General features: G+C 34.2%; 2 protein-coding genes across 2 annotated transcripts; one reads left to right on the top strand and one right to left on the bottom strand.

Moving 5' to 3' along the window:
• The first annotated feature begins 536 nt into the window (after window positions 1-536).
• On the top strand, window positions 537-13,829 carry LOC121204757 (WD repeat-containing protein 11). The gene is made up of 20 exons (XM_041075265.1): window positions 537-1,628; window positions 2,612-3,086; window positions 3,276-3,363; window positions 3,471-3,652; window positions 3,803-3,939; window positions 8,930-8,996; window positions 9,340-9,508; window positions 9,599-9,713; window positions 9,818-9,893; window positions 9,992-10,174; window positions 10,290-10,447; window positions 10,790-10,895; window positions 11,141-11,348; window positions 11,448-11,731; window positions 11,845-11,966; window positions 12,287-12,431; window positions 12,510-12,602; window positions 12,763-12,836; window positions 12,914-12,967; window positions 13,050-13,829. The coding sequence occupies exons 1-20, from the start codon at window positions 628-630 to the stop codon at window positions 13,351-13,353; spliced, it is 4,041 nt and encodes a 1,346-aa protein (XP_040931199.1). The 5' UTR covers window positions 537-627; the 3' UTR covers window positions 13,354-13,829.
• Window positions 13,830-14,076: 247 nt separating this feature from the next.
• LOC107908210 (transcription factor WER) lies at window positions 14,077-16,652 on the bottom strand. Its single transcript, XM_016835453.2, has 3 exons — window positions 16,346-16,652; window positions 15,792-15,921; window positions 14,077-14,904 (listed from the first exon to the last, which is right to left on the bottom strand). Exons 1-3 carry the CDS (start codon window positions 16,476-16,478, stop codon window positions 14,382-14,384), a joined length of 786 nt encoding a protein of 261 aa, XP_016690942.1. The 5' UTR covers window positions 16,479-16,652; the 3' UTR covers window positions 14,077-14,381.
• Window positions 16,653-19,606: the final 2,954 nt, after the last annotated feature.

Below are 19,606 nucleotides of genomic sequence, written 5' to 3'. Positions count from 1 at the left end.
CTTGTATAAACCTTCCAATTTTAATTATATTTTTTGTTCTAATACAGTTTCAAGATTAACTCGGCATTCTCAAAATTTTATTCTATAGATTTGATTTTTAAAATTTTAAAATAGGGAAAAAAAACAAAGCAAATAAATACTATTTTTGGGGAAAAAAAGAGAGTAAAATTAAAGCAATTTCCTTGCGAGTATTTTCAGGCTAGAGTCTCGTCTCAGGCAAGCTTAACGGTTCTCTTAACGAAAAATTATAAGAAAACTAATAAGGGTTAATTACACAATGTACCTTCAAATTATAACCTAATTTTTAAATTGGTACAAAAAAACTTAAAAATGTTTTAATCGAATCCTCAAACTATAGTATTATCTACGAGAGATCCAGGCTGGTATTTGATGCTAAAGCACTGATAGAAGGACCTCATTGGAAAAATGATTTAGTTTGAGGGTTCGATTGGAATATTTTGAAGTTTATGGATTGATTTAAAATTGGATCCATATTTTGGGGACTTGTGATGAAATTAACCCTGATGATAAGCAAATAAAACTAACTAACTAACGAGGGAAAGTCATATCATTACAAAAATATAAAATTTTAACGAATTTTCAAATTTTCAGTTTACAGAAAAAGAAATGTCGAGTCCAATACTTCGACCGTTGCCCAACGAATCGTGGAATTGTATGCTTCCCGGCCCGCCCAGCCGCAACAATTTCGGCTCCGCTGATCTCAGCCCTTCCGGCCTCCTCGCCTTCGCCTCCGGCTCCTCCGTCTCTGTCGTTGACTCTAATTCCCTCCAGCTCGTCACCACTGTTCCCCTCCCTTCATATTCTCCTTCCTCCAGTTCCACCGCTTCCCTCGTCCCTTTCGTCACTTCCGTCAGGTGGACCCCTCTCCCTCCCCGCCGTGACCTTCTTGCCACCGAACCTTCCTCTTCTCACCTCATCCTCGCCGCTGCCGACCGCCACGGCCGTATCTCTCTCCTCGACTTCCGCCTCCGTTCAATCATCCTTTCCATCGATCCGCCAGATCCTTCTTCTAAAACGGGTGTCCAGGACCTTTGTTGGGTCCAGGCCCGACCCGATTCTTTCCTCCTCGCAGCCCTCTCCGGTCCTTCTCACATCTCCCTCTACAACACTTCGATTTGCCGTTTCATCTTCAAGTACGACGCTTCGCCGGAATATCTCTCTTGCGTCCGCCGGGATCCGTTCGATTCCCGCCACTTGTGTATCATCGGACTCAAAGGATTCCTTCTTTCCATCAAAGTGTTGGGAGAATCAGAAGAAGATATTGCCCTCAAGAAGTTTTTGATCCGAACCAACTGTAAGGAAATACTTAAGCTAGAAAAAGATGCTGCCGCAGCCGCTACCGGTGGGAGCTCTACTTCGACTCCCGCTTCCGCCGTTTTCCCCCTGTACGGGGTGCGTTTGGCGTTTTCGCCGCACTGGGAACATGTGATTTACGTGACGTTCCCTCGGGAACTGGTGGTTTTCGATATGAAGTACGAAACGACGCTGTTCTCCGCCCCATTGCCTCGCGGGTGCTCCAAGTTCCTTGATGTGTTACCCGACCCAAACCAGGAGCTGGTTTATTGTGCTCACATCGATGGGAAGCTCAGTATCTGGCAAAGGAAAGAGTAAGCATTTTATGTTTACGTATTTTTTACTGAAATTTAAATTTGACGCCATTAAATAGCTTACTTCAAATTTAGGTCTAATTCTGTTTTTAGTCCCTTTACTAGGTAACTTTTTCCACCTTGGTCCTTGAATTTTTTTACTAGGATACTTTAAGCATTGTAAACTTGACGCCATTTTATGTTTACGTATTTTCCCTGAACTAGTTAACTTTTTCCACATTGGTCCTTGAATTTTTTTTTGTTCACATTAGGACCACTAAATGTCAAATTTTGCTATAGTAGAGAGACTAAAACTAAAACTGGACCACTAATTTACAATGCGCTGTATTTTGGGTCATTTAAGGAATGAGAAAATTTGTGACTAAATTAGGAAATGTTTCAAAGAAGGTTCTTACGAGATAGGGACCATGCGACCTAAAGTAAGAAATATTTTGGTCCCTGTACTTTTAAAATTAGCAAAAAAGTCCATGTACATTATATACAGTAGAAAATTGAGCAAAATGATACTTTTATAACAATTTAAAATACAACATGCTATGTTCAATCAATATATTATAACTTTTAAAACTCAAACTACTACATTTAAATGTGATGTATCAAATCAGGTTGAATTAAATTCTTTTAAATTACAATGGTTCGTCACCTCATTTAATCATATTCTAAATTAATACCATATCATATAATTAAATCATTCTCGTAGAATTAATAATCTTTCTAATTGATTAAAAAAATTATATCTTGCTTGTTTTTCTAACATTTAGAGACCTTTTTTTCTCATTTTAAAAGTACAGGGAGCAAAAGGCACTCTGCACTATAGTATAGGGACCTATTCAGTACTTTCACCGTTCTTTCTCCATGGTGATATATTTTGTTGTCACTGCAAGTTGAAGCTTCAGATTTTTATTTTATTTTTACTGAGTTTAGAGGTTAATGACATTTTAAATCACAAAAAGCAATGTACTTATTTGGATATTATATCACAGAGGAGAACAGATACATATAATGTGCACAATGGAAGACTTGATGCCATCATTTGGTTCATATGTCCCGTCACCATCATTCCTTTCAGTCCTTATAAGCCAATCAGAGCCCATACTACAAAACATAAGCAAGATTTGTTCGAAATTATCAACTGCTGCATCTGATATGGATTTCGATAACCCTTTTGATTTTTGTGATGATACTCTCCTTGTTTCTAAAACACATTTGATATCCATTTCTGATGATGGCAAACTATGGAGCTGGATATTGACTGCTGAAGGGACTGGAGATATGCAGAATGGTGCTATAAGTTCAGGGAGAAATGCCAATGTCTTTGAAGAATCAACTAATGCAAACACCACAGTTTCTTCTAATGATGAATCTACTGCAGATGGTGGCAGGCAGCTTCACAAAGTGAATGGTGCAAGAATTCAGCAGTCAAAATCGACCGATGCCCCACCCGATGTGACATTTAAGGTTTCCAAATAAACGGTCCATTTAATTTCTGGGTTTATATTTAACGCATTGACCGTGTATGAAACAACTTCCTAGTGAAACTTCATTGACATAGCTGCACTATGTCATGGATGAACAAGATGAAAGTTAGCTAATATATGCGAACAAATTCTTTATCATGCATACTTAAATGCCAAATAACTTCTGCAGATTAGCTTAGTAGGACAGCTTCAGCTTCTTTCTTCAACAGTGACCATGCTGGCAGTGCCATCCCCTTCTTTAACCGCTACATTGGCTCGTTAGTTCCACCTCCTGAATTTCAATTTTTTGTTAAACTTCTTCTCAAACAATTGCCAGTAAATAAGCTTTTTACAAGTTGATTAATCACATTATATTATGCGAAAGGTGGTGGAAATAGCCCTGCAGTAGCTGTTCCACTAGTTGCTTTGGGTACTCAAAATGGGACAATTGATGTCATCGATGTCTCCGCCAATGCCGTTGCAGCCGGATTTTCGGTTCATAATAGTAAAGTGAGGGGTCTAAGATGGCTTGGGAATTCAAGGCTGGTTTCATTTTCTTACACAGAGGTAAACATATTAAGTTTCCAAATTCCAACAGTGCTGCTTGTTTTGTGCACTGAGAGTTAGTAATTAGTTCCTACTTTCCCTAGGCCGACCTTTCTTTTTCTTCAACATCATTTGCTTTATTACTTAATATTAGTACTATTGCGAAGTCAGGTGAGTGAGAAAATTGGAGGCTACAATAACAGACTTGTTGTGACTTGTCTTAGAAGTGGACTTAATAGAACTTTCCGGGCCTTACAAAAGCCAGAACGTGCACCTGTAAGAGCTTTGAGGGCATCATCTTCTGGAAGGTTTTCTCTACTCCTAAATTCTCTTGCTTTTTTTGTACATTTTACAATTTACAATTTCGGGAGGGCATAGCAGTAGCCATGTTTGAACCCTGATCCTTGGGGTGCCAACAGAGAGCCTCAACCACTTGCTCTATTGAGGTACTAGCATGTATTGAGCTTCGATGATAGAGAATGGAGTCCTTGGTTTAAGGCAGTGGTTTAGCATTGGTGGTAGACAAGAGACCTCAGAAAGTATGTGATATACTGTCATGTTTTTGTTGAAATATGTATACATTTTAAATTTATTTAGGTAGATAAATCTTATTTGGTTAGACAAGTTTTATTCATATTCTAGAAATATTTTTATTTTATCTTTTAGTAGTTTACTAGAATAAGGGAACTATTTTCTTTTTATGTTTTAGTAGTTTATTAGAATAAGGGAACTATTTTCCCAATTAGGATTAGGACTTTTTTTTCTCTATTTAAGTTCAATTCTTTAGTTAATAAGAGTAGTACAATTTTATTCAAAGCTCTCTTGAAATCTTTCATGGCATCTGAGCTAGGTTAAAATCTCTAGTAACATCATGGTTAAAACAGCCTTCACTGGAGATAAGAGATCCAGCAATCAAATAGAGGAAGAAAGTTCTACAGTTGAAACAACTACCGAGAGTACAATGACTCAAGGGACAGAGGCGTCTCACCTTTCTTTTCAACTGACATCTCACAAGTTGAATGGCAAGAATTATCTGGAATGGTCGCAGTCCGTAAAATTAGCAATTGATGGGCGCGACAAGCTAGGTCATTTAAATGGAGAAGTTGAGTAACCACAGGTGGGTAATCCAAAGATGAGCAAGTGGAGGTCAGAAAATTCTATGGTAATTGCGTGGCTTATTAATTCCATGGAAGCTTCCATAGGTAAACCTTTTCTTTTTCTCTCAACTGTTAAAGATGTTTGGGACGCTGTGAAAGACACCTATTCAGATTTAGAAAACGCTTCACATATTTTTAAGTTAAAAATAAAACTGTGGAAAGCTAGGCAAGGGGAAAAAGAAGTTACTCTTTATTATAATGAGATGATGTCTCTTTGGCAAGAATTGGATCAGTGTTATAATGATGAATGGGAGTGTCCCGAAGATGGTGTAAAAGCTATGAAAAAGAAGAGAATGAAAGAGCTTATTTGTTTCTGGCTGGTTTAAATAAAGAATTTGATGAAGTGAGATCTCGGATCCTAGGGAAAAAACCGCTTCCAAAACTTCGTGAGATTTTTTCTGAGGTTAGAAGAGAGGAGACAAGGAGAAAAGTAATGTTAAAGCCAGGGTTTGAAGCTAATGATGGTAATTCTGCTCTTGTAACTATTAAAAATAATTATGATAGTGAAAAAAAGAAAAAACCTTGGTGCGATCACTGCAAAAAATATTGGCACACTCATGAAACGTGTTGGAAGCTCCATGGGAAACCGACAAATGGAAGGAAAAAGAATGGCAATGGTCGTGGTTCACAATTAGGGGATAGCAGAGCTTTTCAAACAACTAATGGAAATTATGAGGGCCAAAGTTCTCTGGAAGGGTCTCCATTCACTAAGGCACTGTTAAAATTTCATCTTCCTTGGTTTTACATGATGTTTTACATGTGCCAAATCTAACTTGTAATCTCATATCGGTCAGTAAATTATCCCAGTCCTCAAATTGTCATGTTATATTTGACTCCTCTATGTGTAAGTTTCAGGACAGGGTCTCGGGGAGGATGATTGGCAATGCTAAAAAATTTGGCGGAATTTACTTTCTTGAAGACGACCATCTAAGTCAACCAACAACTACTTTATGTTTAAATTCTGTTTCTGATTTTGATAAGGTTATGATTTGGCATTATAGGCTTAGACATCCTAATTTTTATTGTTTAAGATATTTGTTACCTAATCTATTTAAAAATAAAAGTCCTTCTTCATATCATTGTGAATTTTGTGAATTGGCTAAACATCATCGGTCATTCTTTCCACCTCAAAAATATAAAGCCTCCAAACCTTTTTCGTTAATTCATAGTGATGTTTGGGGACCTTCAAGAGTCTCGACCTTTTCAGGAAAACATTGGTTTGTCACATTTATTGATGATCATACTCAACTTTGTTGGGCGTTTTTATTAAAAGATAAGTCTGAAGTTAAAAACGTGTTTCAGTCTTTTTATGCTATGGTGAAAACACAATTTGGTGCGAAAATAGAAGTATTTCGAACTGACAATGGTGGGGAATTTTTTAGTGACCAATTAGGTATTTTCTTAACCAAACATGGAATAGTCCACCAAAGTTCTTGTACAAATACACCACAACAAAATGGGATTGCAGAAAGAAAAAACCGACATCTTTTGGAAGTAACTAGAGCCTTGATGTTCACTAGTCAAGTACCACGTTATCTTTGGGGCGAAGCCTTGTTAACAGCTACATATCTTATTAATAGAATGCCCAGTAAAATTTTAAATTATAGAACTCCTTTTAGTCTCTTTAAAGATAACTTTCCTAACTCTAAATTGATTATAGATTTATCCCTCTGAGTTTTTGGGTGTAGTGTTTTTGTTCATCTTCACAACCAAGGTAAACTAGATCCTAGAGCAAAAAAATGTGTCTTTGTTGGTTATGCTTCTAATAAAAAGGGTTACAAATGTTATGATCCAATTGATAGGAAGATTATAGTTACCATGGATGTCACATTTGTTGAAACACAATCTTATTTTGATTCTAATCTTCAGGGAGGGAATTATACTAAAGAAGATTCTATAATTGATCAAGAAGAGACTAGGAATATACAACATAGGGATTCTAATAATGGGGAAGGCGAATTTATAATTAACACAAAAATTAATGATGTTAATGTTAATGAAAAGGAGGATGAAGGTGTAGAGTCTGATCATGAAAATAAAACAAAGGAGTTAATTGTTTACTCAAGAAGAAATCGAAATCAAGAAAGTGGAATCCACCAGATTCAACACCAAGAATCCGACCTGCAAGATCCTGTCAAAAGTCCAGGTAAAGCTCATAATCCAGCCAATGAATTTTCTGATTTAGATATTTCAATTGCCAAAAGAAAAGGTGTTAGAAATATTGTCAAATATCCCATGTCTAACTTTGTATCCTATAAAGCCTTATCTTCGACATTCTCAACCTTTGTTTCGTGTCTCGATACTGTCCAAATACCAAAAAATGTGAAAGATGCTTTACAAGTTCCTGAGTGGAAGGAGGCTATTTTAGAGGAGATGCGTGCTCTTGAAAAAACAAGTACATGGGAAACAATGGAATTACCTGTAGGGAAAAAAACAGTGGGCTGTAAATGGGTGTTCACAACCAAATTCAAACTAGATGGATCTTTAGATAGATACAAAGCCCGGCTGGTAGCAAAAGGGTACACTCAAACATACGGGATAGATTATCTTGAAACATTTGCTCCAGTGGCCAAATTAAATTCCGTCAGAGTTCTTTTATCAATTGCTGTTAATCTTGACTGGTCTTTACAGCAGCTAGATGTGAAGAATGCTTTCCTAAATGGAAAACTTGAAAAAGAAGTTTACATGGATCCTCCTCCAGGTTTTGAAGAAAAATTTGGAACTCGAGTATGTAAACTCAAGAAATCTTTATACGGTCTGAAGTAGTCTCCTCGAGCTTGGTTTGAACGATTCACTCAAGTTGTTAAAAAACAAGGTTACTCACAAGGGCAAGCTGATCACACAATCTTCTATCGACATTCACAAAAAGGTAGAATAGCTGTTATTATAGTTTATGTCGATGATATCATTCTTACAGGAGATGATGTGGATGAAATAAGACGTCTCAATGAGCATCTAGCATTGGAGTTTGAGATCAAAGACTTGGGTCCTTTGAAATACTTTCTTGGAATGGAAGTTGCTCGATCAAAGAAGGGTCTTGTGGTCTCTCAGAAAAAATATGTGATTGATCTTTTAAAAGAGGCTGGGATGAGTTGTTGCCGCCCAACTGACACACCAATTGATCCAAATGTAAAATTTGAAAATAAAGAAGGTCGATTAGTTGATAAAGTGCAGTACCAAAGATTAGTTGGTAAGTTAATTTACTTATCACATACAAGGTCAGACATAGCTTTTGCAGTAAGCTTAGTGAGTCAATTTATGCACTCCCCAATGGAGGAACATGAAGAAGCAGTGTTTCGAATTCTAAGATACTTGAAGAGTTCACCGGGAAAGGGCTTATTCTTCAAGAAATCCGAATAAAGAGGAATTGAAGCTTATACAGATGCAGATTGGGTAGGCTCAATAACAGACAGAAGATCTACATCAGGATACTGTACATTTGTTTGGGGAAACCTTGTGACTTGGTGAAGCAAAAAACAATCTGTTGTAGCAAGAAGTAGTGCAGAGGTTGAGTTTAGATCAATGGCTCAAGGAATTTGTGAAATGGTGTGGTTAAAAAGAATTATGGAAGAGTTGAGGAAACCAATAACTTCACCAATGAAGTTGTACTGTGATAGCAAAGCTGCCATTAGCATTGCTCACAACTCAGTCCAACATAACAGAACTAAACATGTTGAGATTGATAGACACTTTATCAAGGAGAAGATTGAAGAAGGCCAAGTGTGCATGCCATTTGTTCCTTCAAAACAATATATTGCTGACATACTCACCAAAGGACTCTCTAAGACAAGCTTTCATTTTCTTGTAAGCAAGTTAGGCATGATTGATATATATGCACCAACTTGAGGGAGGGTGTTAAAATATGTATATATTTTAAATTTATTTAGGTAGATAAATCTTATTTGGATAGATAAGTTTTATTCATATTCTAGAAATATTTTTATTTTATTTTTTAGTAGTTTACTAGAATAAAGAAACTATTTTCTTTTTATGTTTTAGTAGTTTATTAGAATAAGGGAACTATTTTCTCAATTAGGATTAGGACTTTTTTTTCTCTATTTAAATTCAATTCTTTAGTTAATAAGAGTAGTACAATTTTATTCAAAGCTCTCTTGAAATCTTTCAGTTTTAACCTTTTTAGGTATCTTCTGATTGTATTTCGTGATGCACCTGTTGAGGTTTGGGCAATGACAAAAAATCCAATTATGGTAAGTTTGATTGTTACTTAAGGTTTTCTCTATATGGGTTGTAACATTTCTGATATTTAACTTCTTATTTTGTAGTTTCTAACCACTGTCCAGTGAGCTTTATTTCACTATATACCCTTTCTGTATGAAGATATTTTGACTTGATTGCTGGCTTTATGACATTTCATTTGGCTTCCCAAATTGCCAGTAATAAAGTAGCAAGATGAAGGATTCTCTTATATTTAGACAGAATCGCCTTATGGTTTAAATTCAGTGCTTGATTTTTTTTCTCGTTGATTTTGTGTTTATGCTGATTTTTCTGATCAAACATGTATAAATTAACATGACCTATACTTCCATGTAGCTTAGATCATTAGCTCTTCCGTTCACGGTATTGGAATGGACTCTTCCAACAGTTCCCCGACCAGTTCAAAATGGTCCCTCTAAGCAATCTCCATTATCCCCTAACGGTAATGCAGCTGCAGCTTCAGAAGAGGCAGCCTCATCCACAACGGCATCTTCATCGGATACTAGTAGGATTCTTTACTTCCAGTCTTTCAGTATTTAGGCCACTGTTCTCACCTGAAGGGTTACACGATTATAAGTGTAACTTCCATATGCAGAGACAGGGAGCTCAGATGGCTCGCACGACGACAGTTCCGAGAGTTTTGCTTTTGCCTTAGTTAATGGTGCACTTGGAGTCTTTGAGGTTCATGGCCGGAGGATCCGAGACTTCAGGTATAATTTGTATTCATGCTCATGGTTATGGAGCCAGCTTATGTCTACATGTTATTATAAGGATGTAACTCTTGCATTAACAAGGATCATTTGCTTGTCTGCAGACCAAAATGGCCTTCTTCTTCATTTGTTTCATCTGATGGATTGATTACAGCCATGGCATACCGCTTGCCTCATGTTGTACGTATTGTATCTTAAATGATCCCATCCAATTGGTAGTTTATATTTTCTTGTTTCTTTGAAGATATCTGTAGCCACTAACATCATTAATTTCTCAGGTTATGGGGGACAGGTCAGGTGTCGTCAGGTGGTGGGATGTAACTACTGGACATTCTTCCTCATTTAACACTCATAGAGAAGGAATCCGAAGAATCAAATTCTCACCCGCTGTTGCTGGGGACCATAGTCGAGGGCGCATTGCTGTACTATTTTATGACAATACATTTTCTGTATTTGATCTTGTAAGTGTCAAAATGCATTTACCACTGCTTCTTCCCTTCAACGGGGCTTCCTGGAGGACCTTTCGAAGAGTATTTCTACATTTGAACTTAATGTTCAATATTTTGGTATTTGCAGGATTCGCCAGAACCAATAGCCAATTCTCTTTTACAACCTCTATGTCCTGGAACCCTTGTATTGGAATTGGATTGGTTGCCTTTGTGGACTGAGAATGATCCACTGGTTTTGTGTATTGCAGGAGCCGATAGTAGCTTCCGCCTTTACGAGGTTAACATGTATGTGCCACAATTTGTTCACAATTCTCAATCTTCTCTTCATTGTAGTTAGATCTAGTTTACATGGTGCAAAGAAGACCTAACCTAACTTACTCGAACCCGGGTGAGTATAGGCATGAGTGTTGGACACGGTACTTAAAGAAAAGAACAATCAGGGCAACATAGTTTGTTACTGTAAATTTTACTCAGGGTGTGATAGGTTTGGAATTGCTAGCAAAGAGATGGAAAGATTAGGTCAATCAGTGCATTAGTTTCGAGATGAAACGAATAATGTTATGCTATATGATTCATGTGAAAGCTCACTTACTCTGTAGTTCAGTAACCTCACTCATATTCATTCAGAAATGATAAGAGAAGGATCCCTGGACGGCAGCCACGAAATCTAAAAGAGAGATTCCGACCGATGCCTTTATGTTGTCCCATATTACTTCCTACTCCTCATGCATTGGTAAGAATTATTCTTCCCTTTATGGTTTAGTAATTGATGTTACTAGGTACCATGTTGTGCATTTACATGGTGCTAAGTTAATACACTAATGGCTAACTAGCAACTGCATTAGTAATTTACCTTGAGTTGCAATAGGATACTGACCTTGTTTCTGCTTCTTGTGAAAGCTTCATTTTATTTGTCTATTGCCTCAAAGGTTAAATGAGTATTCAAAGAACGATCTATTTTCATGTCTTCTATTACAGGCACTGCGAATGATCTTACAATTAGGTGTAAAACCCTCTTGGTTTAATACTTTAGGTACAACAGCTATAGATAGAGGGCCCCAATCCATTACAAGAACTACTTCATCCACGGGGGATCTTCGCAGTTACATGATCGAATTACCACCTGTCGGTGATTCTGTAGTGCCAGAATTGCTCCTCAAAGTATTAGAACCTTACCGGAAGGAAGGTAGGTTTCCCACAACCTATTCAGTATGTACCTATTTCTTTTATTGAAAATTTGATTAGTTTCTTACCCCGTTTTTTTTTCATTGGTTCATTGCTCAAGGCTGCATATTTGATGAGGAAAGGGCTAGATTGTATGCCACCATTGTCAATAAGGGTTGTGCTGCAAGGTTTGCCTTTGCAGCTGCTACATTTGGTGAGGTCTCAGAAGCACTTTTCTGGTTGCAATTGCCTCGTGCTATGAACCACTTGATGAGTAAATTAGTAAAAAGGTCTCCGGAGAAGGTACCTTTTTTGGAAGATTCAGAGCTTGATGACACAGCTCTACTTAGTAGAATTACATCAAAGGGGAAATTGGCACCTGAGACTGGATGGAGGGATGCTTTGGTAAGTCTTTAATGGTTTATTAGCTGTTCTATGTTCTAACGGTTCAAAGGGTGAGGTTACCATTTAGGAGTCTTGCATAACTTTTGTTGGCAACACATGTTTTCTGGTAGCAGAGTAAAGGTCAGCTTAGGTTAATGGCTTTTGACCAAGAAGACTTATGGAAAAATGCTAATGAGCGTATCCCTTGGCATGAGAAATTGGAGGGAGAAGAGGCAATTCAGAACCGTATACACGAGTGAGTTCACAATCTTTATGTTACTTCATTGCTATGGTTAAATGTTGATCGGCAAAGTCGCTGCAATTACACTAGCAATTGTAATACGCAATTACACTAGCAATTGTAATACGCATTTCTCTTGAAGTACTCAAGTGTCCAACACCAATGTCCCACACATACCTAGGGTATGGGGATACGAGGAGACCCTCCAAATACATAAAAACCTTAAGAAACTCGAATATGTTCGTGTTGGACACATAACAATGTCCAAATACATATTCTTGTGTTATTCTATGGCTGCCACACTAGTAACCATAACTTGTATGCGTCATGAACAGTCTTGTCTCAGTTGGGAATTTGGAAAGTGCTGTTAGTTTATTGCTGTCCACTTCACCGGAAAGCCCTTACTTCTATCCGAATGCTCTACGTGCTGTTGCTCTTTCATCTGCAGTGTCAAGGTCTCTTCTTGAGCTTGCAGTTAAGGTGAGTGTTGCCCCTGAATTCGTTTCTCTTTGATTAAAATATGTCATGTTCTTGGTTTTAGAATCTTGATCCATCTAGGTTGTTGCTGCTAACATGGTGAGAACCGACCGATCATTATCCGGCATTCATCTTCTCTGTGCCGTTGGAAGGTATCAAGAAGCTTGTTCACAGGTTAGGTTCTGTTTGTTGAAACAATAAGACAACTATCGAAATCAAGCTCAATGCTTCCCATTTACTTGTTTATCAACATAATACAACCGTAGGGATTCTTCGTATTCATCTTCCTGTTTCTGAGTACTTCAGCCTATTGTTTCTTTTAACTCTTACACAGCTACAAGATGCTGGATGCTGGACTGATGCTGCTACTTTGGCAGCAGCACATTTAAAGGGATCTGATTATGCAAGGTTTCTGACTTCTTGTCCTTTAAGTTACTTTGCCTTTGATCATACCGCAACTTCATTTCGGATTGTTGTTTTTGCAGGGTTTTACAAAGGTGGGCTGATCATGTCCTTTCTGCAGAACACAACATTTGGAGGTGTACAAGCAATTTCCGTATCGAACTTATTATCGAATGCACAATCTTTTTTTGTTCTTAAGCTTGAGACGGTTCAATGCAGGGCACTCATTTTGTTCGTTGCGGCCGGGGCAATGCAGGAGGCATTAGCAGCCCTCCGGAAGGCACAACAACCGGACACGGCTTCCATGTTCATAATAGCTTGCCGCGAAATTCATGCAGATATTATCACTAATGTATTACGTTCAGATGATGAGTCAGCGTCATCATCAAATAAGGATACAATGGTTGAATTGCCTGGTTTAAACCCAGAGTATGATGATGTTATTGCAGTTGGTGAATTTTATGGTCAATATCAAAGGAAATTGGTGCACCTCTGCATGGACTCTCAACCATTTTCAGATTGATCGTGCTACTGGAAAAATCGGTCATCCGCATTCATCTCATCCTACATAAGCGACATTACACAATCCAGCACGCAAACCATTCTATTTTCGAGCCGATTTAGATGGCAAAGCAGGCTGTTCCTAGAAATATTAGTGAAAATATTGAATATGTGGTAGCTTGATGAACAAAATTTTGAATTAGGGTTGTTAATTTTCATCCAACAGAACTTTGTTGTTTAGGAGTAGTGCTTACAAGACAATCTTTGAGTCTGTTGAGACACGCTATCACGGAGGTCAAAGTTAGAGGTCAAGATGGAGGTTGATGCTGTTCTAGTCTAGAGGATGAAGCCCCCTCCTTTAGAATGTCTGTTGCCTCTTATTTTACCGAGTTTAATTTCCGGTCGAATTAGAATTATATAACAAAAATTAATTCTTATTAAAAAACTTTATGAATCAAAAACTAGTGTATGTATTTACTAATAAAATCCCATTTTTATAAGCAAAAAAATTTCATACTGTACAATATATGCATATACATATCTAATTTATCATGTATTTAGATAGTAAATAACTTCATTATTTGATTATGAAAAAGAAAAAAAAATTAGAATTAAAATTGAAATTTTTAACACGTTTATATATTCCTACATGATTCTTTTATGATAATTATATATTTAATATATATAAATATAATACGAAAAAAATAAAATATAAAACGATACAAAAAGATAATATAGAAAATAATATTAAAACATAAATATCTAAATTCATTTAATAAATTTAAACACGAGTACCACACAATCCGAACAATACGAATACATGAATTTCTATTACAAAAATAAAAATAAAACAAAACATTTAAATTTTTAAAATTGACTCCTACAAAAAGTAATTTTTTTTCAAGAAAAGAATTATAATTTTTAACTTAAGCATATAGGATTTTAAGTTAAAATTATAATCCCCACTTTTTTTTTTTCACTAGTTTTACGCGCTCAACACAAAACAACTCCCGGGCCAGCAAACCGGCGGCAGAGACGGCGGTGATAGTTCTAAGGCAAGAACGTTTGGGTTTTTCCCAAATCAGAATCCGTCCCGAATGCTTCAAAAAGAACGAAAGAATCCAAACAAGGCGTAAAAGGCTCTTCGTCGAACACCATATGTGCATAATTAAGGTTCTTGTTCATCATCATCAATGGAGTTTCAATTTCATAATTATTATCATAATCATAATCAAAGCAACGAACCGCACGTTCCATCCATGTATTATCAGTTAACCCATCGACCTTCAACAAACCCATCGATCCTTCATCGTCCGTCGTCGTTTTCGGACTCGAAATCATTGGCAGCTCGGCCGGTGGTGGCGCTATTGGTTCTTCGCCGCCTTGATTCTCGATTTCAATGTTGGTATTGGTATTGTTTTGTTGATTGGGAATAGATTGATGGTTGGATTCATCAATGGCTTTGCCTTTTCTTTTGCCTAAAACACTGCTTTTCTTGTTCAAATGGGTATTCCAATAGTTCTTCACTTCATTATCAGTTCGACCAGGCAATCTCCCAGCTATTAATGACCATCTACATATTTTGTTACAATAAAAAGGTTAATTTTTTTAAATTATTGAATATAATTAAAAAATACGATTATAATTAATATATCCAAATAACTATAATTAAAATAAATTAAAATAACAATAAGGGTGAAGATTGGGAAAAAAATTTAGGATTTGAACTGAATTATAAATTTTTGGGAGTTAAAAAAATAATTTTATAATTTTAAAGGACTTTAGAAGTAATTTTACCATATTGGTATGACAACAACTCATATAGAGGCGGGGGAATTTGGGATAAAATTTTAAAAATTCAAAGGGTAAAGCTAAATATTTTTCAATCAAAATGGCTTAGATTAAAATATCAATTTTTATAGGGGTTAAAAACACAAAATTTTCATTAAATAAAGAGGCTAAAAAAGATTGAATTGAATAATTAAAGTTTAAGAGGGGTTAAAAGTGAATTAGACCAATTAATCAAGGGACTAAAACCTTAATTATTCAACCTTCTCATTAAATGTATATATTAACAATAAATAAATAAATTTAAAAACATTGGTCACCATCAATATAAAGTAGTATATTAAATCATATGAGAAATGGATTGAGTAGTCACTTTACTAAAAGTTGGAAAGAGCCCCCCACCCTCATTTTTCTTTCAAAAAAACCCCTAATTTTAGTTTTGAATTTAGTCCCTAAACCATTTTTTTTTGTGAAAGAGCAGGAAAACTTTAATTTATCATAACTTAATCTTTTATTTTTTTTAATGTCATTAATAAATCCAAATAAACTAAAATATTTGCCTCAATATTAATTAAAATAATTATTGTGTCGACTATTTAAATCAATTAACGTAAAATTAAAGTATAATGATTAAATTTTAAATTAGAAACAATGTTTAAAAAAAATACTAACCGGTTACCAAGAAGGTTATGCATACGAATAATAAGGTCTTCTTCTTCCTTAGACATTGCACCTCTTTTTATATTTGGTCTTAGGTAATTCTTCCATCTCAACCTGCAACTTTTCCCTCCTCTCTTCAACCCTATATATACATACACAGAAATTAATATAAACAATTGTATCGAAGAATTCGATAAATAAGATTTTACATTCGAGTTTCGTGGATGAACAAAATAATGAATTTTCATTTAGAGATTGAATTAACATAAATAAATATATCAAGCAACTCGATAAATAAAATTTCAAGTTCGAGTATTGTAGATGAAAAAACAACAATTTTTATTATTATTTAAAGATCAAATTTAATCAAAACCCAATGCAGCTATCAAAATATAAAAGGGTATCAAGTAGCTCAATAAATAAAATTTTAGGTTCGAATTTTTTGGATTTTCTTCATTTGAAAAATTGAATTTAATTAAAAGTCAATGTGATTATCAAATATAGAAGGGTTTTAATAAAAAAAATGGTATAGAAAAGAGGTTGGAAGAATGGGATGACGTGCATACCCAATAATTTGGAAACTTTGGCCCAATTGCCTTCACCATGAGTTTCCACATAGTTCTTCAAAATCAAGTCTTCTTCAGCTTTCCATAACCCTCTTTTGCTCTCTGTTTTCTTTTCTCTCTTATTCTCTTCCATTTTTGCTGCTTTCTCTCACTCACTGAATTTGAACTTTGAATGAATTTTGAAATTTGAGATCATTTGTTTATATAGGTAGAAAAAGAGAAAGAGAGGGGTCAAATCTTTTTCTTTTTTTGTTTTTTTTTCTGGGGGGGGGAGATTAAAAACAGGGGGTTCATCATGCACCTATGCACTAATCTGAAACAGTGATAAAAAGATAAAATGATTGACATTGTGAAGGAAAGGGCCCCCTCTTTTCACCATTTTTCATTTACCTTTTCCTTTCTATCTCACTGTATCAAAGGAAAATGTTTTGTACGATTGAGTTTGAATTTGTTTTCTCAATTAAATTTTAGTTCGATTAGCATGAATAATGTTGTTAATGTAAAAGAGCGTAGGTTAAGGTACGTTGAAACGCATTTTCTTTTAAAAAAAACCCGTTGCACATCCTTTACGATTTGAAAAGAAAAAAAAAATCTCTCTATTTAGAGCAAAATTACTTGATATATTAAGTAAAATTTTTAAACTGCACAATCGATGTTAGGTAATTGACAAATTGCCCAGAGGTAAATAGTAAAATATTAAGAAATAAATATTTTTAAAAAGTGGCACGTGTTCATTTTTTAAGACTACTTGTGAAATAAAAAGAAAAAGTACATTGTCACTATACTAAATATTCAACCCATAATATGAAATTATTAAAAAGGGAAAATGTTTTGTACATTGCCAAAGCTTTTAAACTTCACAAGTAAAGTTAAAAGATTACAAGCGTTCTATAATGTATAGTAAATTATTAAAAATATATTTTTTTAATAAGAAACAAGTGTTAATTTTTTAAAATTAGTTGTGAAATAAATAAATAAAAAGTAATCAATTGAGTCTTAGCTCGATTGCATAGACATTGTTATCAATGTAGAAAAACATGGGTTCGAGTACGCTGAAACGCACTGTTTTCCTATTTAAGGGTTAGGGAGGGGTTATTAGTAGTTTTAGGTAATGTCTTAAAAAGAGCAAAAATGATCAAAATCTATAATAAAATTGTTCAAAAAAATACATTATTAATATACCAAATACTCACCCTTACAAAAGTTAACCTAAATTATTACTTATCAATGGTATGATATCATATAGATACATGAATTTTTATAGTTTGCATATATATATATATGTGAGCACTAATTAATTTTTGCATATACTTGAGTTTCGCTTAAATATTAAATTTGGTTTAAGATTTTTTTTTGTCGCAAATTGGTAATTTAGTTTGGTTTTAATGTTTAATTCGGTACCCAAATCAAATGATATCATGTTTGACTAAAGAATATTTGATGCATGTGCTCTAATAAAAAAATAATATAAATGCTTATGAAGTGTTTGATAAATTAAAATTTTAAGTGCTAAAAAATTAAGTACTGAATTTTTACTGTTAAATTTTATAAGTACTGAATTTATATTAGAAAATTGTTTGATAAATTTGTGAATATAAGTACTGAACATAATTATGTTGTTTGATAAGAGTAAATGTTGATTTTTAAATGATTATTTTTTTAAAATTTTAATCTTATTAATATAATATTTGATATTATTTTGGGTAGTTTTGGGTTAGAGGTAAATATGTTAATTTGACTATCTCATTTTTACTAAAAAAGATCTTTTATTTCAATTTTTAATAAATAAAATAAACTTAATATTTCTACATTAAGTGATAAATAGCTACCTATCTATTTATCTTATTCAACACTTTTGTGTTGCAATTTTTACATTAAGTTAAAAATTAAAATGATTATTAAATTTGAATATTAAATTGGGACAAATAATAAATTTGATACCAAATTTAAGATTTAAATATTAAATATTTTCAATAGTTTATCAAATACATCCTTAATTGGCATAAAAAATAACTTAGATACCAAATTTAACATTGAAGTCAAACATAGATACTTAATTGGGATAAACTAAAACTCAAGCATCAAATTGAAAAAATTTAGGTACTAAAATAAACATTGAAATCAAACTCAGATATTTGAAAATCGAATTTAGGTACCAATTAGGATATTAATCCTTAAAAAATTCAAAATTGGCAAACAACAAATCAATGGCATAAATTGATAGAGCCTTTAGTCAAGTCACCTCTGTCAACTTAAATTAGAAAAAGGAATCACTTTTTGGATATGATTTTACAACCTTTATTCTGAAGCCCTTTCAAATTCAACAATTTGTCTCAAAAATCATTACAAACATCATCATAATATAAAACAAAAAACTAGTTGTACTATCAAACAATTATGCCTCTTATCATTGAATTTGCTTGCAATGGAGGGCTCAATTTTCCAATTATAAAAAAACATTTCAATCAAGGTTCGATTCTCGTTCTGGGTATGGAGCAGTTTTAAAATTTATAATTAACATTTATTTTTTTAATGGACTTACAAAATACAAAAAATTAATTATTAGATTCGTTCCAATAAATACATTTAGAAAAAAAAAATTTCAACCAAAAATATGACAAGCTTTTTGTGAATTAATTTCCCTTCTTTTTTTCTATTCCCTCTCTCATTTCTAGTTACTATTACCCTTTTTATACTTTTTTTTATAAAAATAAATAAGTTAAAACATATTGTTAGTCTATGTAATTTGATGAAATTTGAAATTTAGTCTCTGTAGTTAAAAAGTTAAAAAAATTAAATCCTATTACTTAGGGGTGAAGTTAAAAAAAATTTCTAGAGGGCAGAATTAAGTTGTATGATTTAAAGAGAGCTAAAATACAATTTTACCATTTTAATAGCTTATATATTTATAATTTTTAAAAGATTAGATCAAAATTTTATCATTATGGGAGGTCAAAGTGTAATTTTACCATATACTAATTTTAAAATTTTATAAAAATTAAAGGGGCAAAACATAAATTTACCATTTTAGTGGGCCAGGGCCTTATCACCCTGTCGCCCCTGCTATTACTTTTCGATTTAAAAACTCAGTCCAATCATTACCGTTGCTAATATTTTATGTCAAAATTTGCTAATTCAGTATGTTAATTAGGCTGTCTTGATATTAAAACATATGGTTGATAGAAAATAAACATGTTAAATTAACAAGCTTTGATGAAAACTACTAAGAATATTAATCGTCGGACCAAGATTTTTAAATAA

This window comes from Gossypium hirsutum, chromosome A08, assembly GCF_007990345.1.
Source record: "Gossypium hirsutum isolate 1008001.06 chromosome A08, Gossypium_hirsutum_v2.1, whole genome shotgun sequence".
In the NCBI taxonomy this organism is placed as follows: Eukaryota; Viridiplantae; Streptophyta; class Magnoliopsida; order Malvales; family Malvaceae; genus Gossypium; species Gossypium hirsutum.
The sequence above is the reverse complement of the archived record's forward strand: the minus strand, read 5'-3'. Positions and strand labels throughout refer to the sequence as shown.

Coding starts and splice junctions, on each gene's coding strand:
- LOC121204757 (XM_041075265.1), top strand. CDS start 628: ATGTCGAGTCCAATACTTCGACCGTTGCCCAACGAATCGTGGAATTGT. Junction 3,087..3,275: donor CACCCGATGTGACATTTAAG/GTTTCCAAATAA, acceptor TAACTTCTGCAG/ATTAGCTTAGTAGGACAGCT. Junction 10,896..11,140: donor TTCCTACTCCTCATGCATTG/GTAAGAATTATT, acceptor CTTCTATTACAG/GCACTGCGAATGATCTTACA.
- LOC107908210 (XM_016835453.2), bottom strand. CDS start 16,478: ATGGAAGAGAATAAGAGAGAAAAGAAAACAGAGAGCAAAAGAGGGTTA. Junction 15,922..16,345: donor CAAAGTTTCCAAATTATTGG/GTATGCACGTCA, acceptor ATGTATATATAG/GGTTGAAGAGAGGAGGGAAA. Junction 14,905..15,791: donor CATAACCTTCTTGGTAACCG/GTTAGTATTTTT, acceptor CAAAATATGTAG/ATGGTCATTAATAGCTGGGA.